This window comes from Motacilla alba, chromosome 21 (genome assembly GCF_015832195.1).
Source record: "Motacilla alba alba isolate MOTALB_02 chromosome 21, Motacilla_alba_V1.0_pri, whole genome shotgun sequence".
NCBI classification, from domain to species: domain Eukaryota; kingdom Metazoa; phylum Chordata; class Aves; order Passeriformes; family Motacillidae; genus Motacilla; species Motacilla alba.
The window spans coordinates 1,123,044-1,147,369 of NC_052036.1; the positions used below are offsets into that span (position 1 = coordinate 1,123,044).

The 24,326-nt window shown below is 53.1% G+C and overlaps 1 protein-coding gene across 1 annotated transcript in view; it reads left to right on the top strand.

The window, feature by feature from the left end:
* Nucleotides 1-24,326, top strand: part of RERE (arginine-glutamic acid dipeptide repeats) — a 128,184-nt gene that overhangs the window by 100,272 nt on the left and 3,586 nt on the right. Inside the window, 9 exon segments of the mRNA XM_038159560.1 lie at nucleotides 14,930-15,092; nucleotides 17,166-17,258; nucleotides 18,018-18,217; nucleotides 19,263-19,424; nucleotides 20,572-20,685; nucleotides 21,326-21,586; nucleotides 21,589-22,685; nucleotides 22,944-23,166; nucleotides 23,589-24,309. Of these exon segments, the coding sequence (XP_038015488.1) occupies nucleotides 14,930-15,092; nucleotides 17,166-17,258; nucleotides 18,018-18,217; nucleotides 19,263-19,424; nucleotides 20,572-20,685; nucleotides 21,326-21,586; nucleotides 21,589-22,685; nucleotides 22,944-23,166; nucleotides 23,589-24,309 (3,034 nt within the window).

Sequence of the window (24,326 nt, forward strand, 5' to 3'; positions counted from 1 at the left end):
AATTAAGGAGCACGGAGCAGATGCTGTGAATCACCTCGGCATTGCTGGGCTTGGGTCTTTGTGCCAGCGCTAGGTTTCACATTTCTTGGAGCTGCTGAGCTTCTGCTTTGACCTTTTCAGGGGAACCTACATAGCAAAGGCATGGGAAACGTTCAAAAGTGAGTTTGGCATTATGTTTGACTGCTTTAGTTGTCATCTCTGAGCTGGAATTGTGGATGGAGTCCTGCAGGCTGTGGATAAACAGCATTTCAGCCATTCCATAAAGGTCATGTCAAAATGAGGGGAAAACCCCAAAACAAATCAGCAACAGCAACACAAAACCCCAACCCAAACTCAGAGTAGCAGGGACTCCATATTTCAGGAATTAGAAGTTGTGATTTTTCAGATATTTCTGCTTCAGTCTCTCCCCAGCAATGCGCCCTCTCTCCTCAGTGGTGAGAGGAGCCCGTGGTGTAACTGAGCTCCCAAATGCTCTGTTCCGTCCCAGCTGGAGTTGTAAAGCTGCTGTGCTGGCAGCAGGACAGCTCCTGAGGAGGGGCAGTTTCAGGAGAGGGGATAACTCTGCCTTTGGAGCAGGGAAGCAGCTCCTGGAAATCAGGGGATGGGCACTGGTGGGTCTGCTGTGCCTGACCCTAAATGAGAGCTGCAGGGAGTCCCCAGCAGGACAGGGCTGGGGACACCTGGGGCAGGTGACAGCCTGAGGTCGTTCCCCCAGCTTCCCAAGGTCGCCTGGGTCTGCGGGGGACAGTGGGGATTTCCAGGTGCCAGAGCAGAGTTTGGGAAGGGCAGCAGGCAGGCAGTGCTGCAGGTTTGCTGCCCCTGTGCTGGTTTGCCCTGCCTCCATCTCTGTTAGTGTTAATGAGGCTGCCGGGCTCCTGGCAGCTCTGGCAGGGGATACCTGCCCTGGGAGGAGCAGGAGAACAAGCTGCAGGTCCCTGCACCTTGGAACAGACCCCAGTGCAGCCAGTGCTGAATCCTTTGGGGCTCAGAGCCCTTGAGCAGCAGCAGCTGAGCCCACCTGAGCCCTCACCTGCTCTGGGCCCACGGGCTGCCCGTTCTCTGAGCCTGCTGAGGAACCAAAGCCCAGCAAAGGCTGCCAGTGAAGCACAGCCAGGGCTTTGCTGCTGTGTCTGACAGCTGGAGTGGTTTCAATTAGAGCCCACTCTGCAGCAGCACGTGTGTGATGGATTAGGGGAACAGAGGAGCACAAACCTGTCCTGCTGCTTTGGGGCTCTCCTGGGGGGAAGCTGCTGGGCAGGGGTGGAGCTTTGGGGTATAAAATGCACCAGAATTAATACAGCCACTGCAAGAGCTTAGCTCCTCTGATTCAGTTAGTGTGATACTCACAGACCTTTTCCCACTTCTAATGTGGTTTTGAAAACTTGAATTTTTGTGGGTGCTGTGGGAACTTCTGCCTGTTTGAGCTCTGGTTATTGGGTGTTTGCCTGCTCAAGGGAACTGTTGGGACTGACTGCAAGGAAATCATTTGTATTAGTTGCAGGTTTGTTGGGGATTTTTGTTTGGTTTTTATTTGCAAGGGGTGTTTCTTTGCATTTGCTGATCTCCTACTCATCTCCTACTCTTTTTTTAAGTGTTTTGGTATTTGTCTAGCTTCAAGTGTAACTCTAACATACCCATTTCACTGGAGTGGGAGGGTTTGCAGTGCTGCCCTCCTCAGCTCCATCAGGATTTACACAGACATCCCAGGAGCTGCTCCCTGCTTTTGTCTCCAGTGTTGTGCTGGATGGGTGGGAGTGGGTTCAGGCTCCTGGGTTATTCTGCTCCCCCAGGCTCCTCTTTTCTCCCTGGGGTGCAGCTCAGCTCTGCCATCACTGATGCTCCAGAGCTGGAGGTGCAGAATTCCTCCTCCCTGCAAAGTGCCATTGCCAGCAGCGTGGGCTGGGAGAGGCCTGGAATTCCCAGGTACTGGCTGAGGGGATTTCACGTGCTGCAGGATAAACACTCCAGGAATCCTCACATGCCTGAGCTGCCTGGCAGGTGTTTGTGGAGCCTCTTGAGCCTGGTGGCAATGCTGCTGAGAGAAATAACCCTGGAAAAATTCCACTCTGATTCCAGGGGTTTAGGGCATCTTTTTCAGTGTTTTCCCTCTTAGTTTTATCACAGGTACCATTTCCATGAAAACTTGGGTCTTCATTTGCAGCTTTTGTTTCATTTTCCCCCAAAGATGCCACTTGTTTGTCCCGTGTGCTGGGTAGCAGTTGCTGACAGCAGTGCATAGGCACAGGGAGTCCTGGTTACCCTCACATCCTGTGGGAATGGGCTGAATTCCAGACTGATTTCACATGTCAGGCCTGAGCAATAGAAATAATTAGAGAAATTGCCTGTTTACCTTACAAACAACACCTGCAAGGATGGACCAAAACCAGATTCTGTGTCTTAGCAGTGTTGCTGTAATGAGTTTAATGAGGGGGAAAGCAGGAGAGCTGGAATTACTCGTGGAATGATACATGAGACATTCACAACTTCCCCTGTGCTTACATGTGGGCAGATCGAGCAGAGTAAAGTGGGTTTTTTTAGGGAGAAAATAGCTCTTGTGGTGTGTCTTTCACATGGCACAGGGTTTCCTTTCCAGAGCTGTGTAATGTCTCCCATCCCTGTTACTGCAGATCTGTGCCTTGCTTGTGGCAGCTGCTGGGGGTTGGATGTGTTTGTAATTAAACAGGAGCTGGCATCTTCAGGCTGGGTTTTTTGCTAAGGCTGTGAAATTCGGGGTTTGTGGAGGGTAGAACCAGCTTGGGAGAAGCTTTGGAGGGAGCAGGATGGGGGGGACAGGCAGGAGACAGGAGCTGGGGGCTCCCAGGAAGGTTTGTCACAGTGTCACCCTGCCCTTCTGAGGCTGCAGGATGGACAGACAAACCCCCCCAGAAGGTGCAGGTGTTGATGTCTGCAGGAAATGCTCCTTGTGCCCTGCCTGTGGTTGTGTGCTCAGCTTGGCCACGAGCCCAAGCACCGTGTCAAGCACTGCTCTTGTTTCACAAATGGAAATCTTCCTCAGCCAGAAGGGAAAATCAGAATGTGTCCCCCCCAAATCCACTTTTATCACTGCAGTTTCCATACAGACACATGGCAGCCAAATCAGCACCCTCAGCTTCCCTGTCAGGCTTTTTTCCAGCACTCAGTTGTGCCTCTGGGTCACTGCATCTTTCTGAAGAATTTATTTAGGGTGTGATATTTTGCTGTAGTCAGTGAAATCCAGAACGAAATGAAACTTTCTAACAGATGAAAGCTTTTGTGCTTTGTCTAGAACCAGAGGATGGTTGGTTTGTTTGCAGGGGGCATAAACCTCTTTCAGAAAAACAAAGTTTAAAGAGGAGAATGCAGTGGGGAATTGTGGCTATCAGGGATGAAGCAGAGCAGGATGTTTCTGTGTGCAGTTTTGTTTGCAGAGTGCACGGGTTGCAGATTAGTGTTGCAGCGCTTTGAGAAGCTCTGTGGCTGCAGCTTATCAGTTAATAACAGTTTGTCCTTCCAAGAGCCACACAAGTGGGAACATCAGCAGGCTCCCAGGGGAGAGGCCAGCAGCTATGGATGTAACTTGTCCCTTCCTGTTGGGTTCCCCCTTCTGAGGGCTCCTCTCCTGGTTCTGACCCCTCAGTGCTGGGCTGATTGAACTGACCCCTCTGCCACGCTGGGCAGGGGATCAGGGGTGTCACCTCCTGCCCCAGCAGCTTCTGTCCCTGTCCCCAGGGATGCTGGCACAGCCTGGCTGCCGCAGGGCAGCATTCCTGAATCCCTGAATCCCCTGACGGGGGGCAGAGCCTGCGGGGTTTGGGTGAGGGATGGGCTGGAGGAGGGCAGGGGCTCTGGGCTGAGCTGCAGGTCCATCTGCAGGACCTCAGAGCCGTGCCCCACATTCCTGCTGCCCTTTTCCTTCAGCCCAGATTGTGGGGATCAGGCTCACCTTCTGAGGGAGCAGCTGGGATTAATGTTGGCTGGAGACACCGGGGCGGAACAGGGCTGGAAAGAATTGGTAATTTCTTTCACTTCTGAGCTCACTGTATAGGTATTAGAGTGAGCTACAATGAATTGCTCTTCCTAATGCTGCTTTACAACTCTTAGCTTTGTCTTCTAGTTACATTTTGCTTGCTAAGGATTTTTCCTGACAGAAAGAATTTGAGACTGGAGGGAAGCAACAATAACTGAGGGATAAGCAGCTTACGTGGCAGTTCTTTGTGCTTTGGGGGTGGGGGGTTGCTTGATGTCCTGCTTCAATATTCCTCTTTTCTTACATGGCTCTGATAAACAGGAAAACACTGAAATACCCCTCAACCTTCCACACTCAGTCTAGAAAATCTACTGGTTTAGGGAGCTGTTCTTGGAGAGCAGTAAAAGGAAAACAGCTGCTCAGGGAGCAGATCTGAGAGGAGCAGAGTCTGTTTAAAATCAGGGTTAATGACAGGGACTGTGCTGAGAGGTTGTGTTGGCTGTGTCCATAACTCAGGGCAGGAGCCCGTCCTCCCTCTCCCTCTGTGCCATGGCTGGCTTTGCCGTGATAAGCTGCTGCTTTCTCTGAGCTCACTTGATCCTTTCCAGGTGTAAAGGGGACAGGATTCTTCCTCCATCTGGCCTGTTCAGATGTTGGACATCCTGTGACTTTTATTCAGAGGTCACCCTGTGTCTGTCTTCAGCATGGAACCAGAGGGGTTGATAGTTTCCATCCTGAAATAACCAGGTGTGAGGGCTTTTAAACTTAATGAGATGAAATCTTCCCATTGCTCATTAGCAGGGAGGATAATTTCACAGAGTTTGTCTCCAGTATGGGATGGTCAGTATTTTCTGGTTGCTGCTGTATTTGTAAGAAACCCTGAAACCCCAGCAGCTCCCCCAGGGGTCACGAGCTGGGAAAGGAGGAAGCTGTGTCAGGGAGGGGAGTGTGCACGTTTGACAAGCCAGGCTTTGTGTGATTCAGCACAGATGTGTTTGGGAAACCTAAAACATCTGGAGCGTGGAGTGTGGAATGCAGGTCAGTGCTCAGACACATCGGGGGTTCAAGCAGTGCTGCTGCTGGCACAGTTGCACTGCTGGGGGTGTCACAGCACCCAGGGGACCTTCAGTTCTGATTTCTGTATTTAAATAAAAGCACGTACAGAATGGGACATTTGAGAAACAAGTGGCTAATCCTTCCTCACCTCTCAGCTCTCCTTGCCCTATCGAAAATGGAAAATGGGATCAAAATGTCAGATTCTGTGGTTTTTGTTTGTTTCAGTGGGTTTGTTTCCTTGTTATGTTATCTTCTCAGTGTCCAGCACCTGGTAATACAAAACCTGCCAATATACTGGATTCTGACTTCACCTGGGGAGGCCAGGAGGCAGCTTCTACAAGGCAGCACACAGAAGCAGCAGCTGCAGTGAACGGGCAGGCAGTCCTTGGTGGCCCATAAATGCTGCAGGATTTAATGTGGCTGTTCCAGAGAGGCTGCAGCAGCCTGGGGACCGGAACATTCTTCCAGCCCATCCGAGGTGCCCCAGAGGTGCTGGGTGATGATGAGTTCAGCCTGCTCTGCCCACACAGGCACCAGTGGGTGACTTAAACTGGGGCTTGACAGGTAACTGGGAGCTCCTGTGTTGAGTGCCAGAGGCTGCTCAGGTGAGCAGCGCCAGGAGAGTGCTTGCCGAGGGAAATCACCCCTGGAAATCCTCTCCTCGCATCAGCAGGATGCCATCCATCTCACCTGGGGGGTTTCCATGGGTGGGGGGATTCCCTGAGCCTGGGATGCTGCTCTGTCCCTCCCCGGTGCTGCAGTGAGAGAAGCCCAGGGTGCCTGGGAGCTGCAGGTCAGTGTTTGCCCTCAGCCCTGCAGGGGCTGTCACCCCAGCGAGGGCTGCCCTGCTGAGAGTATTGATCCCAAGTGACACTTCCTGGGAATGGCTTGGTTGAAATACCAACTGGAATTACTGATGGGAAGTACTCTCCTAGCAGCAAAAAATAAGCTCACAGTTCTAGCTCAGGAGAGGTTTTGGTGATTATAGCTTGATTCTATTTGTAGAACTGGCATGGGGAAATAATGAAAATATTTTTGAAGTAGTAAAACTTTCTTAATCATTACAAGCCTAATTTTGGTTGTTGGGAAACAAATAAGCATCTGTACACCTTCCTGAGATGCAGGGGGATTAAGTTCCCTGCTGAATAGCAGAATTTAATTTTTAATACTTTGTTTGAAGGGGAATTATGAAAGTGGACAATGCTCTGTCCTTGTGTTCGGAGTGTCCCTTTCTCATGCACATGCACAAATTGGCCTTTCACTTAAATTAATTAAAGCTGACATGCAAACCACAACAGGCAGTCTGGGTGGCAGATGAAATGACCAAAATCTGTCGATATTTTTTATTGGCTCGAGTAGCTGATGGTGCTGGCTGTGGTTCTGTAAAATGCACGGAGCAGAGGAGCTGCTGTGGCTGGAGGAGCCTTTCCCATTTCCTAGCAGCCATTACATGCTGCCAGCACAAAACCAGTTCTTTCTGAACAGCCCTTTCCGAGGCTCAGAAATGGATTTTCCTCCCAGCCACTGTCATTCAATTATCACCTCAGGAAATGCACAGATATAACTGATGATCCCTTTCAAGCATCCTGCGGTTTTCCACTCCTCCCATCCTTCACTTCCCTGCCTGCTCCAGTCATTAGCTGTAACATTGCCCATGTATATTTTATAGGGTGACCCTGACGGCTGTCGCTTTGAGGATGTGCAGAGATAATAAGATTGTGCATGTAATGAAGGGCAGATAAATAGAAAAATGTTTACAGGATGGAGTGTGGTGGTTGGAAGTGCTTTATGGCTTCATGGCTGGCTTGTCACTGACACACCCCCCAGGAACCAGGCTCCCTTGGCTTTACAGTGAAAATGGGATTTGTCCTAGGCTCTGGAAAGGTGGCCAGCAGCAGGGAAATGGGGCTCTGTTCCTCAGCCTCAACTCCAGCAATACCCAATCAAGAAGCTTCATTATGGAGCTGGTGCAGAAAGAGAGTGCAGTTAAAGGGATAATTGGCACCTGCACTGAGCCAATCCTGTTCTGGGTATTGTGCTGCTAAATTCTCATTGTAATTCTCAGTGTCGATGGCGAGGTGGAAGTGGAGTGGGAGAGACACCATCCAGTGCAGACAATGCCCTGAAAGCTTTCCTCAATAACTGGCATCAATTTATCTGGGTATTTATCCCACTCTCCTTTTTGTCCTGGGGTGTGAGTTCAGATCCTGAGAACCTCTCCTGAGCAGGAGGCTGGCAGGGAGGTGCTGCCCGGGCCAGCTGTGCAGCCCAGGGCTTTGATGTGGGCTGTGACATGGAGCAGGAGCACTGCTGGCTGGGGAAAACAGCACCTTGTGCCATCTTTAGAGGCATTTCAGCTCTGCCCTCAGCACCACCTCGTTCCCTGGCCCTGTGTGTGTGCTCAGGCTGAGAACATCCCAGCAGTGCTGCAGGACTGGGCTCAGAGGTGTGTGCAGCACCAGAGGGTAAAGTTCAATTATTGCAGATACGAGTGGTGGAGAAAATCAGGATTTCTGACCTCAGAAACATTGATAATGCAAGTTGCAAAGGGAAAGCTGAGTAGAAAATAAATACTCAACACATGTGTGTAAGGCTGAGGTCCTGAGCTGTCCCTGTGCTGATAACCCCGTGGTGGCTGCAGCCCCGGGGGTGCCCCTGGCACCTTCCTGGTGACCCTGGCAGTGCTGCACAGGCCTGGGAGCCACCGCTGCTGAAGACAGGCTCTAATAATTAATAATGGATGCAGCCAACAGTGTGTGAGTTCCTGTGGGGATTGGGAGCTCTGTTGATTAACAAAGAGGAGTCTCTGGAGGAAGAAGCCTTAATTACAAAAGCTTTCTTTCCATTCTGGCCTGATGCAGAGAGGGGTGGCAGCTTTTAACTGGGGCTCAGCCTTAAAACAATGCCCCAGTGTGCTTTGCATTTGTTTTGCAGAACTGCTAAAGCTGGTACTTAAATCCCTAAAAATGGAGGGAAAAGAGAATTGTTTGCATAGCGAGGGTTAGTTCCATAAAATGTTAATTATCTTATTTGCTGCCAGTTTGTGCAACCTTAATTACAAACACTGGAAGAGATGAACAAATGAACTGCTTGGAAATGGCGAGTTAGATGTGGCACAGAGGTTGCTGGTGTTTTTTGGGGGATAATTTCGATTTCTCTGTGGTTTGCTAAGGCCATGCAGGCAGGAGTGAAGCAGGGATATCCAGCTGTCAGAAAGAGCAGCTCGTGCTGAGGGCAGAAGGGAAGTGAACGCTGAGCACTCAGCCAGTCCTGTGCTTTGCAGGGATGGGTGAGCCTGTCCAGCAGGCCTGGGCTGGAGTTCTGAGGGAGTTTCAGGGGCTGTCAGTGCTGGAGCTGCTCACGGAGTTGGAGTTAATCAGCACCATTGTCCTTCCCACTCAGGATTGAGCTCGGCCAATTTATAAATCTTGTGTCTCTTTGTTTCCCCACGCCATAAAGCTTCAGAAGGATGCGCTGGGACTTAATTTGTAAAACTTCATTGACTTTGTCATCGAGTGGAAGATGCTGTACAGTGGTGGAGTGTTGCTGTGCTGCTGAAGACAATGTTTGTTTCGAAGGAGAGATGGTTTACATCCAGCTCATGTACTCCTTTCCTCTTTCCCCTGACTCTGCAGTCCCTGCACTGACTCTCTCTAGTAGTGATTCCATTACTCACCCCTTTTGTGGGAGAATTAGGAGCTGAGAAGGGCAAATACATTCTCCTGGGGTAGTTACAGAAGTGTGACCTGTGATGTGTTTAGGTGAAATAAAAAAAAACCAAAACTGTGTGCACAGTGAAATTATTCTCGTCTCTTCACTGCTTGAGCAACTTGGGAGGGAAATCTTCAGGTTCCAAGCTTATTTTAACAATCCCAGGAGTGCCCCAGTTCTCTCAGGGCCTGTGGCAGCTCTTCAGACAGAACCTCATTTGTGGGAGAGAGGAGCTCCCTCTTCCCCTGTGAGTGAGGGTACCAGTACTCATTTAGCAGAAACAATCAGAAAGCATAAAGCTCTGTCTGACTGCAGGTTTTTTTCCACAACAAAATGAAATCCAGAAGATGCAGATGGAGCCTCGGCTGGGTTCCCAGGAAATTCTGTGGCTGTTCCTGTGTTGGAAGTAAATTGACAGCATAAAACCCAAGGAGGCAGCCTGGGTTTGTTACACACCTGTCTCCTCTTTGGATTGCCACTTGCTCAGCCTGTTTGCCAGGAGTTTCAAATAAAAAAATGAAACCAGGGAGTTTAACCTCGCTGTGTGCAGGGCAGGGAAGCAGTGGGGGGCAGCCAATCTCCCAGGACTGGAGTGGAGTTCCTGGCAGGGGCACGGAGCCAGGGCTGTGCTGCCATCCAGGAGATAACAAATGGCCAGAGGAGCTGCAAGGTAAAATGGCTGTACCTGCACTTCTGAAATCTGCCAGAGAGCCCAGACCTGAGGGGATTCCTTAGAGAGCATCCCACGATTTTTAATGGGGCTTTTTGTAGTGTTAAGTAAAATATTGCTTGATTTTTAAAAGCCTCTCTTAAAACCTCAGTAATGTGTTGGAATATGCAGGATTCCTGTGCACCCAAGGTGGACATTAATCAGTGCTACTGAACAAGCTGCTGAGACTTACTGCTTAATTAGAGCATGTGCAAACCTATTTGTCATGGCTGGCACAGGCACTGAGCTGAGCCTCACGCTGCAGGAATGGCCAGGTTGAGCTCCTGGAGCTGCTGCTCACACTGCAGGAATGGCCAGGTTCAGCTCCTGGAGCTGCTCACACTGCAGGGATGGCCAGGTTCAGCTCCTGGGGCTGCTCACACTGCAGGAATGGCCAGGTTCAGCTCCTGGAGCTGCTCACACTGCAGGAATGGCCAGGTTCAGCTCCTGGAGCTGCTCACACTGCAGGAATGGCCAGGTTCAGCTCCTGGAGCTGCTCACACTGCAGGAATGGCCAGGTTCAGCTCCTGGAGCTGCTCACACTGCAGGAATGGCCAGGTTCAGCTCCTGGGGCTGCTGCTCACACTGCAGGGATGGCCAGGTTCAGCTCCTGGGGCTGCTCACACTGCAGGAATGGCCAGGTTCAGCTCCTGGGGCTGCTCACACTGCAGGAATGGCCAGGTTCAGCTCCTGGGGCTGCTCACACTGCAGGGATGGCCAGGTTCAGCTCCTGGAGCTGCTGCTCACACTGCAGGAATGGCCAGGTTCAGCTCCTGGAGCTGCTCACACTGCAGGAATGGCCAGGTTCAGCTCCTGGAGCTGCTCACACTGCAGGAATGGCCAGGTTCAGCTCCTGGGGCTGCTGCTCACACTGCAGGAATGGCCAGGTTCAGCTCCTGGGGCTGCTGCTCTGGGCCCTGCTGCAGTTTGCAGTCCTTCAGCTTGTTCAGACCGGGGCAGGAGTTCCACCTTTTCTCTCTCTTGGTCCCTGGGTCCCTGCCATGGTCACCATCCTGTCCCCAGGTGCCACCTACACCTCTTTGGGGACACCTGCAGGGGTGGTGGCTCAGCCGTGCCCTGGCTGCTCTGGGTGTGTGAGGGATGGGTAGTTTCAGTTTTGTCTCCTGCCAGTGCAGGGCAGTATCCTGGGTATTCTGTGACCCTGCTGAGGCTCAGGGTGTTCCACACTGCCCCGATCCAAACCCGTGTTCTGCTCCTGCCCTGGAGCAGATGCTGGGAGCAGCCTGTGCCAGGGGATCCAGGGCAAGCACTGGAGACTGTTTTTACTGCGGGACTTTACAAGAGCATTAGCTAAATTGAGTTGACTTAATAAAATCTCGAAGCATTCCAGAAAGATTGTGAATTCATTAAGGCCACAGCTGGACGGTCTGTTCCCTCTGCTGTGCCGTGGCTGCTTCCAGCCATTGAGGAGTGCTGCCATTTACCTTTTCTCTTTCATTACTGCAAGGCTATTCCCCTCCCCCTTGATTTTTCTTTCCCCTGTCAGAGCTCGGCCCTGGGGAAATTAAACAGCAATTATTGTGTTTGCTCACTGTTGTACCCTAACAGAGAGTTGAAGGGAAGTTGGTGTGTGTGTGATGGGCTTGCCCAGGAGCTGTGTGCTGTCAGAACCCTCCTGCCCAGGGATGCACACCCAGCCTTAACCCCTTGGGCACCAGGGCAGGGCTGGACACAGCCACGGGCACGGCTCGGGCTGTGGGTTTTGCACTGAAAACTGCTGATAAGGAGGAGGAAAGCGGGGTGGGCAGGTAAAGGGGCTGCTCTGGTGGGGGTGAAGTGCAGGGGGAAGGGTTGAGCTGGCAGAACACACAGGTGAGAGTGAAAGGAGTGGGACAGGCAGGGGAGAGGTGGCCCCTGGCAAGGACAGTCCCCCTGGCTGGGGCAGGTGAGGGCTGGGAGCACTCCAGGTGTCAGCTCAGAACTGCAGAGAAACCTCCCCGCTGTGAGCTCCTGCAGGAGGGGTCTGAGCCACATCTTCCTCTGCAGAAATTATCTGCAGAATGCAGCTGAAAGGAGATGAAGTGTGACTTTTTTATACGCACCTACGACGTGGGGTGAGATGGCCTTGGCAGGAGGAGGCAGGAGACTGGAGTGTGAGCTCGGCAGGCATTTCAGAACTGGTGAAAGCTGAACTGGTGCTTTCAGTGAGGAACATAATCCCCTCTGCCTCGTGAAACTTGGGAATGTAGGTGTTGTCAGGGACATGTGGCGTTAAAAGCCTGAAGAATGCTTCTCATTTTGCTTTCTGTGTGCTGGGGACAGTTAATCAGATGTTAACATGGAAAGTGGAGCTGTGTGTGCAGGAAAGAAGAGGTGGTGGTGTATGGAGTCAAGGTGAGGCTGCAGCGACCGGGAGGGGAGCCCTGAATCCTGGAAGGGAGAGGAATCTTCTCCCCGCAGCGCCGGAAAAGAGAAAGCTGGGCCTTGGAGTTGCTCTGGGAGGGCATTAACAGCATCTTCCGGGGATGTGGCACATAGTCACCCTAGAGGTTCCACCCTTCCTCATTAAGGAATAAATTACAGCTCGTTAGAGGGGTGTCACTGCCCGCTGAGCTGGGCCAGTCCGCCGGTGACAGAGGGGTGGCTCAGGCTGCTCTGCCTTGGCTTTGCTGTGCGTTGCAGCGATGGGCAGCCTGCACAGAGCACCCGCAGGAAGGGACGGTGTGTTTGCAGGCTGGCAGGGCCGGCTGGTGGCCTGCGAGCCACAAAAAGAGCTCTGGAGCAGCTGGGCCAGCCCTCCCCAGGCTGGCAGAGCTCAGGGCTGTGGGATGTGCTGACTGCGAGACCTTGTGGTGAGCTGAGGTGAGATCACCGGGAACAAAACGATCATTACAGGCCATTCATGTCAGAGCGTTCATGCCTCTGTGTTTGCTTGCAAGCAAAACCAGCAGCTAATTTGCAAGGCAGCCTTTTGTCCCAGGGCCTTTGATCAGTGCTGGCCTGTGTTAATGTTTCAGGAGGCTATTGATTTCTGCAGCAGCTTTTGTTCCTGAATTTATGTGCCCTGGCTTTCAGCAGCACGCACCGTGCATGTTTGATTAAAGCTCATCTGACTGCTTGCAGTGAGGCTGGAAGCTGGTTTTGCTCCCTGTTTGGGGAGCCAAAGCTCTCCTGACTCAGTCCTTTGTGCTGCAGCCCCCGGGATGGGGGTGAGGCTGCCGGGCTGACCCCAGCAGCTCATCCCTCAGGCACACGGGGCATCCTGGGCAGCCAGCTGGCTCAGGGGATCCTGCAGGGAATTCTCTCGGTGGGTTCCTGTGTACGGAGGCGTTCTGGGTGTGCTCCCCTCTGACACCTCTCTGTGTCTGGGTGCTGTGCTTGTGCAGTCTGAGCATGAGCTGAAGTGCAGAGTATTCTTTAGTCCTTTAATCTGTGCATTCTAGCTGGGGTAAAACTGCTTGTTGAATAAATCGACTTTGACTTCATCTTTATCCAGTGCAGTTGTGACTGCACTTCTGAGCCAGTCTCAGGGGGGAAAAGCTTTATGGTCATGAGGCTGGCATTTTCTATAAATACCCAGTTTCTTTTTAAAGTTTGGTTTATGATCTGCATGTATGAGTTGTTAAACTTCCCTTGGGACCTGATGGCTTTGCAGTGTGTAAATGGAGCTCTGATAGGTTCCCATTCCCTATTTTATGATGGGAGGACAGCAGATTGGTTCCTGCTCTGCTGTTGCCATGTGTCAGAGGACACATTAATTCACTGACATAAAGACATGGGATTTACTGACTTGCTCCTTGGTGCTGACACCTCAGATTTGGTACAAATGAATTTATAGGTAAAAAACGACCGGTTTCATTTGCAAGAGACTTTCTGCCTGTGCAGAGTGTTGCAAAAGCCTCCCCGCAGAGCCCAGCCTGGCTCCTGGCACAGGCACAGCCCCAGGTGGACAAACAGCTGGCCTGGGTGGACTTTGAGCCCACTCCATGGGCTCAGGGAAATGGTATTTCCAAAGCAAACACGTGCAGGGAACAGGCAGGAGCAGAGCAGGGGGCTGGGCTCAGAGCTCCTGTTCTGCCCAGTTTGCCATGAGCACTGTGTGCTCACCCCACCAGGCAGTTCAGATCCTCTGCAGGAAACCCATTTTTAATGTTTTTAGTAGGGCTTTAGTCCCTCAGAATCAGGAATTGGAGGTAACGTTTTGCCCACTTGCTCCTCCTCAGCAGCCATCACTCTGAATATGTTTGTTATTTTAATCGATGGTACACAAACAGAATTCCATGGTGGGGATCAGCAGCATCATCCGTCTGTGGCAGCACAGATTAAAGATGATCTGTTCTGCCTGTTGCCAGAATGTGGTCGTGTTCTTTCTTCTGGGGTTTCTATTTTTAAATTAGGCACTGGTAAAATTCTTAAGTGTCTTAAATGTCAGCAGTTAATGTCTAGAACAACATCCTCCCTTTGTCTTTGGAGTGTTTCAGTGGTGCAGGTATTGGTTGTGGCTGTAATTGCTTGTTTGGGGCCCTGGGGAGGGTTTGGATTCAGGCAGGGTCGTTATTGGAGTTAACTCCTGCTCTGCCCGGAGCGGGGGCTGCAGGATTTCCCCACGGAGGCAGCAGGCTGAGGTTATTTGATCACATAAAACACAGTTCAAAGAAACCCTTTTTGTGGGCAGTTCAGGTATGTTTGTTCTGATGTTGATTTTTTTTCAAGGGGCTGGTTAGAACTTCTCCGTTTTTCTCTAGCAACTTGAAAGCAGCAACACCTTTTACCTTAGAGGCAGACAAGTCGCCAGGAAATGATGGGGTTTCAAAGTAAGAGAAAAGAGATTAAAACCACATGCTGTTCTTTGGTTCAGCCTTGCATCCGCAGGTTTGAATGGCAGCTGCTGCACTTCCTGAATGCAAGCCAGATCCATTATGCTGTGAAATTATCACTCATTTCTCTAGGTGTGCTCTTTTAACTGCTTAATTAATTTAGATGTGGGTATATGTATTCAAATTAAAACACGATTCAGCGTGGTGGGGTTGTGTTACGGTTATAGACTTGTTGTTGAACGTGTTTGTACTCAAACTTTCAGCTCCTCACGCAGGAATATTGAACAATACCCGTCTGTGGAATGCAGGTTGACAAAATGGCAGAGTGTGTCTGGGCTGAGCCCGGTTCTCTCTGAGGACAGCGGGAGCTGTGGCAGGTTTGGGGTGGCTGTCAGGGCTGGGCAGGGGATGCTGACAGTGACACAAGGGCACCCTCTTCTGAAGCATCCAGGTGGAGGCTGCCTCCTGGTGCTTCCCAGCCTCTTTTCTTTCCTAGGGGAGGAGTGAAAAAGCATTTAAAGCATTTATTGACGTATTTTCCTCCTCTGCAAAAGCAAGCAAATAATGACGAGTTTTTTTTGTGTGTCTTACCTGAAGAGTTCTTTTTTTCTGGCTGAAATCCATCATGATTCTTCCTGGAAAAATCACAGCGAGCCAGGGGAGGCAGGAAGCTGGCGGGTCAGGTTTGCAGGTCCCTCTAACCCCATGCTGTGTGCTGTGTGCTTGCAGGGGGAGCTGATCACCTTCTACTACTACTGGAAGAAGACGCCCGAGGCGGCGAGCTCGCGCGCGCACCGGCGGCACCGGCGCCAGGCCGTGTTCCGCAGGATCAAAACCCGCACGGCCTCCACGCCCGTCAACACCCCCTCCAGACCCCCCTCCAGCGAGTTCCGTGAGTGCAGCCCCGGCTGGGCGCTCGGCTCCGGGCAGGGCAGGGGGCAGCAGCCACGGAATGCTGCCACACCTGCCAGGGGACAGCCAGGAAAGGGACTTGGGGCGGTCGCCCTCGCCGTGCCTCGCCTTCCTGCTGGGATGTGGAAGGTGGCTTTGATCACCCAGAGATCTGTGCAGCCCTGAAACATAAAAGCATCCTGTGAGGGTGGGAGTGCTGCCCCTGGGGTTGGATTTCCCTGCTCTTTTTCTTGGTGCTGTGTTGTATTTTCTCCAGGCTTATTACAGTTATGGGGATTGGAAAGCACAGAAAGAAGGAAGGAAAGGAAAGGAAGGAAAGGAAAGGAAGGAAGGAAGGAAGGAAGTGCTCCCTGCCTTTGGAAGGAAGTCCCTTCCATCCTTCTGGGTGACCCCTGCCCTCTGCTGGAGCTCAGACTGTGCTGCAGCACTGTCCCAGGGGCTCTGGGAGGAGCACTGGCCTTGCCTGGAGCCCCCAGGAGCAATCCCCCAGAGCAGTGCCTGCTGCCTTGCACAGGGGCCATGCAGGGAGAGAAACCTTTGTCCATATGGGAAAGGTTTGTTACCCTGGGAGGTTTAAATCTCTCTAAACCCACGTGGCTGATAGAGAAAAGGGGCTGTGGAAGGCAGATTGGCAGATGTAAAAGTGAATGTGGGCAGGTGGAGGGTGTGGGGAGCAGGCAGGACACAGAATGCAATCCAGGGTGGGGAGGGAGCAGGAAAGGGCTGGGAGTTTTTCCCTGCTGAGCTGGTAGGATTTAGTGCTGGTCTCTGTGTGCACAAGGAGTGAGGATCTGGACTCCACAGCTCAATCCCAGATCCTCAGCACGTGAGAGCTTGTGGCTGGGAGGACCCATCCTTATGGATCTGCCTGCAGGATGAGAATCAAAATTCATTTAGCAAAAGAAAGCGAGCGCTAGCCTGGGGTCAGCTCTGCAGTCAGGGTTTGAACACCTGCAAGTATTAATGTGGGAATCAGAGCAGTGGTAGCTATTAAATGTAACCCTGTGTTAATTTGGAGGGTAACGAGTTGCTGACAAATGCTGGTGGCAAGTACTGGAGAATCTGTAAGCTTGAATCCATAAACTGTAACCTGCATGTACAAAACATCCTCTTGGAGCCTTTAGAAAAACACTGCTCCTGCATCAAGGACTTCTCTTCTAATTAAAGATTTGAACAGAAGAAGCCTGAGGGCTTCCTGCTTGTGCCAAATTATAGCCCTGTTACGTTGTGAATTTATAGTGGTGGGACTAGAAAAATGTAGTGTTCTCAAAAGGGAAATACTTACTCCCGAGGTGTTTAGAAGGTAAGATGCAGTTTTTGTGATGTCTGCATATTTTCAGTGGTTTAGATGCTGCTTTTGAGCTCATGGATGTGTAATCAGCTAATTTGCCACAAAGGAAAGGGACCCTTTGCATATCCTCTTCTTCTTCAAAACGTGACATGTTTTCAGTGGGAGTTTGCCACAGGTTACAGCTTTGAGTCCTGCATTAAGGACAGGAAAGCTGGTGTTAGTTATCCTTCAGTGCCTCTCATCCAAAAGGATCTCAGCATGTTTTTCAAACAGGTCCATTGTATGTAAGCATTGATTCCTCCACCCACAAACGCCTCTGCTGCTGGGTAACAAAATAATAACCAGAAAAGCCACCACAGGACCTGTTCATGGCATCTTGTGGGTTTTAAATAGAGAATACTTGATTTTAAATTTGACCAGATTCTAGAGATTAACACCTTTTGTCTTGAAAATTGCGGGTTTGGAACACAGCCTCTCGACCTCCCCATGGACAGTATTTGAATGACAGCTTACCTGGAAATGTAGCACGTGCTGAATCAGAGGTTCCAGGAGTTGGCACGTTGCTGGAATCCTCTTTAACCTGCAGCATGATGAGGTCTGGGTTTGCTCAGTTTGAAAAATCAGAAATAATGGCCATGCCAGGCAGGGTGGGCTGGGCAGTCACGATCTATTCTACTTAAGGCTTATTTTTAGCCAAGTAGGAGGAAGTAGAAAATCCTGCTGAGTGTTTATTTTCCGTTTTCCTCTCTCTCCCACCCTCAGTGGACCTGAGCTCAGCCAGTGAAGATGACTTTGACAGCGAGGACAGCGAGCAGGAGCTGAAGGGCTACGCCTGCCGCCACTGCTTCACCACCAGTATGTGCCAGTCCCAGTCCCAGTCCCAGTCCCAGTCCCAGTCCCTGCTGGCTGCTCCCCTCTGCTGCTGGGGGGGTGGTTCAGGCAGCAGGAGCAGCTCCTGAGCTGGTACAGCTGTTCTCAGCAGTGTGGGGGTGAATCAGCTAAAACATGCAGCGTTGCTAACAGAGTTAATCAGGCTTTGCCATTGCAAATTAATGCTGCGGTGACAAAGGAGAAGCCTGAGGTAGACATTTAGCCAGGAATAAATCTGCATAATCCATAATCTATGTAATCAATTTGTGACATAATGAATCAGCGTCGGGCTGTGGCTGTCACACACAAAACTTCCTGATGCTGCACCAGATCTCCTGTGCATCAGCCCCCTTCCCGTGGCTGTCCCAAAGGTCGCTTGATGCTGGGGTGTTTGCAGCTGGAAGTGGAAGCCCCAGAATGGGGAAGGAAATAAGAGGTTCAGAGCTCACTTGTCTTGCAGAAACCACAGCTTTGAAGAGCAACAGCTGCTTGTTAGCTCCTAGGTGGAGCAGATGAGGTTTCTTTCTGTGCCTCGAAGCTGTAGTTTCTTAAGCAAACAACCATAGTTTGTAAAAATTGAATATTGAGGATGTGCGCTGGGACAGGACAAACTTTTGCTTTTCCCAGAAACTTCTCCAACTCTGTTACCCATAGAAAAGCAGCTTTTTTTTAACAATTCCCCGTGTTTGTGCTGGGGCTGGGGTGCTCTCTAAGTTGCTGAGCTGTTGCTTTCCCTGCCCCCAGCCTCCAAGGACTGGCACCACGGGGGCCGGGAGAACATTCTGCTGTGCACGGACTGTCGGATCCACTTCAAGAAGTACGGGGAGCTGCCGCCCATCGAGAAGCCCGTGGACCCCCCACCCTTTATGTTCAAGCCTGTGAAAGAGGAAGATGATGGCCTCAGTGGGAAGCATAGCATGAGGACACGGCGCAGTCGAGGCTCGGTGCGTTTCACCCTCTTGAGAGCAGGGCTGAAAGGAGCCAGAGCCCTGAGCTGGTTTGCCACGGGCTGCTCCTGCTCCTGCTGCCTGTGTGTGCCAGGGGCAGCTTTGCTCAGGGGGAGCTTTCTCGGGAAAAGGGAGATGCAAAGTCCCTGCCAGCTGGGTTATTTCTCTGTTGTGACTGGCAGTGGGCTGTCACCACAGGGGGCATTGACAGTGCATTACAGATCCTGTGCTAGTACATGTCCTCCTTCCAGCTGCCTTCTGTCAGAGGTACGCCCTTGGGAGCAGTTAAAAAAAACTAGATACTGTTCATGTGGTCTCCTGGTGTGACTGGAGTTCAAGCCTCTTCCCTGCAGAGAGCTCTGCCTTGCCTCTGTGGTTGGTGTGCTCTGAGCTGTGACTCGGGTGGGGCACCAGGAGCCTTCCTGGGAGCAGCTCTGGGTGATGTATCCTGCAGTGGGGTTTAGCTGACAGAAAGCATCAGGTAGATTTCTTTCCTTGCCCTCCCCTCTGTCTTTCTGAAGAGGATGATGTGACTGACCATTGGTTCTAAATACCTCGTCAGGCTCCACTCTTGGGGAGTGTTGGCTCCATTGTTTTTTTTGTAGTCAGTCCTCCAAAAAAACTGCCAAAAAGGCAGGGAAACAGCATTTATTATTGAAATGTACTCTACTGATCCCTTACTGCATAGCAGGAGCCTGCTGGGGCTGGGGGTTTAGACCTTGGCCTTGGCTGCCAGCAGATGGAGTATTTTAATGAACACGGGGGTCCTCCTGCCTCAGGCACCCCTGTGTGTGTGCTGTGCATTGGAGCATCTTCCTGAATGCCATTTCTAACAGCCGCTGCTGATGAAATAATCAGCCCTTAATGCTTGTGAGTGGACAGATTAAGGATTTGCCTCCTCTCACATTTGAGTCCAGCTGGGCTTTGAAGGAAGAGGGAACGAGGCGAAACGCCGCAGGGCTCTGCCGGGGCCGTGCTGCCCTGCCGAGGCAGAGCGCTCTGAGGGGCCTGTGGGTGCTGAGCTGGGGGGTGTTGTCCCCAGATGTCGACCCTACGCAGTGGCAGGAAGAAGCAGGCAGCCAGCCCCGATGGCCGCGCCTCGCCCATCGCCGAGGACGTGCGCTCCAGCGGCCGCAACTCGCCCAGCGCCGCCAGCACCTCCAGCAACGACAGCAAGGCCGAGTCTGTGAAGAAATCCTCCAAGGTAAACCCTTCCCCTGGGCTCTCCCAGCCAGGCCTGCACGCCTGAGGCCTCTCGGGCAGGTACGGGAGGCTGGGGAGTCTCCGGGACCCAGGAAACCCTGTGAGTGTGGGTAAGGCAGAGTTTGGGGCAGCCTGGAGCTGCTCTGTGCCTGGCCAGGGAGGGAGGGGAGTGATCCAACCTCCCCGGTAGCCCCACGTCACCTCCCTGCTCTCACAGCAAAGTAATCCCTGCACTTGGGATGCAAATGCAAGCATTAAGCTCAGGGGAGTAATGCAGATCAGAATGCTGTGTTCAAGACAAGTAGACAGTTTTGGGGATTTTTTGTAAGCAGGACTTAATCTTTGTTTACAAAGGAGAATGAACATTCAGTAATTGAGTCTGCTTCTGCTACTGTTTTTCTGGAGGTGTATTTGCTTGATTGTTCAGAGCAAGCTGACAGCTGAATCTGTTCAGATGAATTGAGTGCCTTTCCAAGAGAGTTCTAAAGAAACAAAGCCACATGAAGCTGAAGGCTTACCATTAAGCAGTGTGAATTGAGAGGTAGCAAGTTAAAAATAAATATTACACCAAAAAAAAAAAAAAAAGTCAAAATGAGCAAGGAGCAAGTTTTCACATTATAAAACTGAAAACTTGGCAGAATTTAAAGTTAGGTAATTATGTGATGCACAGAGCTTTTCCAGGCCATGGGAGAAGGTAGTAATCTCAGAATAGCTATTCACTGTTGGCCCTGTATTTGAGGGGGTCTAAAAATATTCCTCTCAAAATATCAAGAGTAGAGCAAGACTTTCATGTAGCAGAGGGAGGCTTATCCTGTCTCCTGCAGAAATTCTGGCTCTGCCTTGCACCAGTTAATAACTGGTGTTGGTCTGTGTTGGAAGGGTAGCCTGGGCCAGGTGATGTGCTGTGAGTTCCTGATGGACTTGGTCCTGCCCAGCTCTCTTTAAAATGAGGAATGCTTTGTGCACTTTGCCTTTTTCCTACTAGTTTGAAGTGTGTTGGATTGGTCCTAAATACTGACTGTGTCAGCTCCTCCAAGGAGTTCTGCTGCTCCTTAATTTGTGTTAAAGAGGGTGGCACTGGCCTACCCTCAGCTTACTTTGGCATTTACACCACTGGTAACTGTTGTATTCTGTTTCCTTTGTGGCAGAAGATAAAGGAAGAGGTATCTTCTCCTCTCAAGAACTCCAAGAGGCAGCGGGAGAAGGCAGCATCTGACACGGAAGAACCTGACAGGTCCAATGCCAAAAAATCCAAAACTCAAGTGAGTCCCACAGAGCAGTATTTCCTCTTAGGAGAATGGTTTGAGGTGGGGAGGGGGTGCAAATCTGGTAACAAACCAAAAACATTAAATCAATTTAAGTCACAGCAAGTTGTAACTTAATCTGTGTCTGGAAAGTGACCGATGCTATAATGTGTTCCTTCTGCTGAAAACAGTGGAGTGATGCGGGGTAAGTCCAGAAGTTGGGCTTTTTCTTTGTTTTAATATTAATATCAACCGTATATGAGTACACTGGATTGCTCTCCACTCCTTTCCTCCATTTTTTTCCAATTTAAATTTGGGTTTTTGTCTTCTCTGACAAGTTAGAGGACCACCCCTGGAGTTGTCGCAAGACAAACCTTTTCCATTGCTGCTCACCCTCATAGTGAAGAAGAGTTTTGCTGTGCTCAGCAGGACCCCTCCTGTGTTTCAGTTTGTTCCCGTTGCCCCTGGGGGCTGTGGGAGGGTCTGGTTCTGCTGTCCTTGCACTTCCCTCGGGTGTTTGTGTTCCTGTGCTGGTTTAGGCCCCGTGAGGTTCAAAGGGCACCTGTGTGTGCACTGCACGTGTGACACACCTGCGGCACGCCTGCGGTGTCCTGCTGTGCTTTTCCCGGCCTCAGTGCTCACTTGCCTCTCCCCGCAGGAGATCAGCAGGCCCAACTCCCCCTCGGAGGGCGAGGGCGAGGGCGAGAGCTCGGACAGCCGCAGCGTCAACGACGAGGGGAGCAGCGACCCCAAGGACATCGACCAGGACAACCGCAGCACGTCCCCCAGCATCCCCAGCCCCCAGGACAACGAGAGCGACTCGGACTCCTCCGCTCAGCAGCAAGTGCTGCAGGCGCAGCCCCAGGTGCTGCAGGCCCCGAGCGGCTCTGCCCAGGCCGCCGCCGCCGCCACCCCCGCCGGTGCCGGCCCCCGCTGCCAGCGCCGCCGCCCGCGTCCAGCGCCGCCCCGGCCCCCGCGCAGGTGTCGCCGCCGGCGTCCCAGCCCTCGGGCCAGCCCCAGCCCCCCGCGCCCCCCGCTCCCCACTCGCACATCCAGCAGGCCCCCGCGCTGCACCCGCAGCGGCTGCCGTCACCCCACCCTCCCCTGCAGCCCCTGAGCGCGCCCCAGAGCCAGCCCGCGCCCGCCCCGGCGCAGCCGCCGCCGCACGGCCAGCCCCAGCCCGCCCCTCACGGGCAGCCGCTGCTGCCCCACGCCGGGCCTGCCCAGCCCTTCTCGCTGCCCGCGCAGCCGGCTCAGTCTCAGGTGCCCCTCCAGACGCAGGCCCCGTCGCACTCGCACTCGGGGCTGCAGGTGACGCAGCCCGTCCTGCCCGGCGCGGCCTCGCTGCAGCAGGCGCAGCCCCCGCGCGAGCAGCCGCTGCCGCCCGCCCCCATGGCCATGCCTCACATCAAACCTCCCCCCACCACCCCCATCCCGCAGCTCCCCACGGCTCCGGCCCACAAGCACCCTCCCCATCTGTCCGGGCCGTCTCCGTTCTCCATGAACTCCAACTTGCCTCCGCCGCCCGCTCTGAAGCCTCTGAGCTCGCTGTCGACTCACCACCCTCCATCGGCGCACCCTCCTCCCCTGCAGCTGATGCCTCAGAGCCAACCTCTGCAGTCCTCGCAAGCCCAGCCTCCCGTGCTGACCCAGAGCCAGAGCCTTCCCCCTCCTGCCAGTCACCCCCCCTCTGGACTCCATCAGGTTTCCTCCCAGCCCCCCTTCTCTCAGCACCCCTTTGTGCCCGGGGGCCCCCCTTCCATCACGCCTCCTTCGTGCCCCTCCACTTCCACGCCGCCCACCGTGCCTGGCATCCCTCTGCAGACCCCCATCTCCACGGCAGCAGCTTCTAGTGGGACAGTGCCCGTGGTGACGGCCTGCACGCTGCCACCCATCCAGATCAAGGAGGAGGTCCCCGATGAGGCTGAGGAGCCCGAGAGCCCTCCACCTCCACCCCGGAGTCCATCCCCAGAGCCCACGGTGGTGGATATCCCCAGTCACGCCAGTCAGTCAGCCAGGTACGGAGCTCCCACCAGTGCTCTGCTTTCCCTGTGTCATACTCCGCTGTCTGTGGGCCAGTACGGTCCGGTTAATTTTCTCTTGGCTTTCTGGGAAGCTGGTAGTGTTTGGTCTAAGTGTAGAGTGATATTTTTTAGTTTGGACATACAGCTCTCAAATCCCACGCTCTTGCACCTTTCTCAGGGCTGAGCTCTTCTCTCTTGTTTTCCTTTCAGGTTCTGTCAGGGCTGAGCTCTTCTCTCCTGTGTTCCTTTCAGGTTCTATAAGCACCTAGACCGTGGCTACAATTCATGCTCCAGGGCAGACCTGTACTTCATGCCTCTGGCAGGATCCAAACTGGCCAAGAAGAGAGAAGAGGCCATCGAAAAGGCCAAAAGGGAAGCGGAGCAGAAAGCCAGGGAAGAGAGGGAAAGAGAGAAAGAAAAAGAGAAGGAGAGAGAGCGGGAGCGGGAGCGGGAGAGAGAAGCGGAAAGAGCTGCGGTAGGTGCAGTGGTGGCTCAGAGCTGGGTAAGGGAGTCGGTGGCTGGGTCTGACCCGGATGATGGCTGCAGGAGGCAGATCCCCAGGAGCACTTTAACCCTGTCAGGGGTCTCTGAGCATGGAGCTGTGTGTATGGACCGAAATCCAGCCCGCTCTGAGCACCTCCCCGCCTGCCTGGGGTTGTCTTCTCCTAAAGGAAATGGAGAGTTTCTGCCCCTGGTCTGGTTCTGTGGGAAGCCAGAGCAGCTGGGCAGAACTAGGCCAATTGCTGGCATTTGCCTTGCAGTAGGAGAGCGCCGTGAATGCCTTTGTGAGTGCTGGAAAAGGGGCTGGAGACAGAGGGGAGGCGCGCGTGTGTGGCTGAGGTGCTCTGAGCCGAGCGCGTTGACCTGAGGCTCTCTCCCCTGTGCTGTGTGCAGCAGAAGGTGTCCAGCTCATCCCACGAGGGCCGTCTCGGCGAGTCGCAGCTCAGCGGGCCAGCCCACATGAGGCCTTCCTTCGAGCCCCCCCCGACCACCATCGCGGCCGTGCCCCCCTACATCGGGCCGGACACGCCGGCGCTACGGACGCTGAGCGAGTACGCGCGGCCGCACGTCATGTCCCCGACCAACCGCAACCACCCCTTCTTCGTGCCCCTGAACCCCACGGACCCGCTGCTGGCCTACCACATGCCCGGCCTCTACAACGTGGACCCCGGCATCCGCGAGCGGGAGCTGCGCGAGCGCGAGATCCGCGAGCGCGAGATCCGCGAGCGGGAGCTGCGCGAGAGGATGAAGCCCGGCTTTGAGGTGAAGCCCCCCGAGCTGGACGCGCTGCACCCGGCCACCAACCCCATGGAGCACTTCGCCAGGCACGGGGCGCTGACTATCCCGCCCACGGCGGGGCCTCACCCCTTCGCCTCCTTCCACCCGGGGCTGAACCCCCTGGAGAGGGAGAGACTGGCGCTGGCGGGGCCGCAGCTGCGGCCGGAGATGAGCTACCCGGACAGGCTGGCGGCCGAGCGCATCCACGCCGAGCGCATGGCCTCGCTCACCAACGACCCCCTGGCGCGGCTGCAGATGTTCAACGTCACCCCCCACCACCACCAACACTCGCACATACACTCGCATCTACACCTACACCAGCAGGACCCCCTACACCAAGGTGAGCCCCGGCAGCTG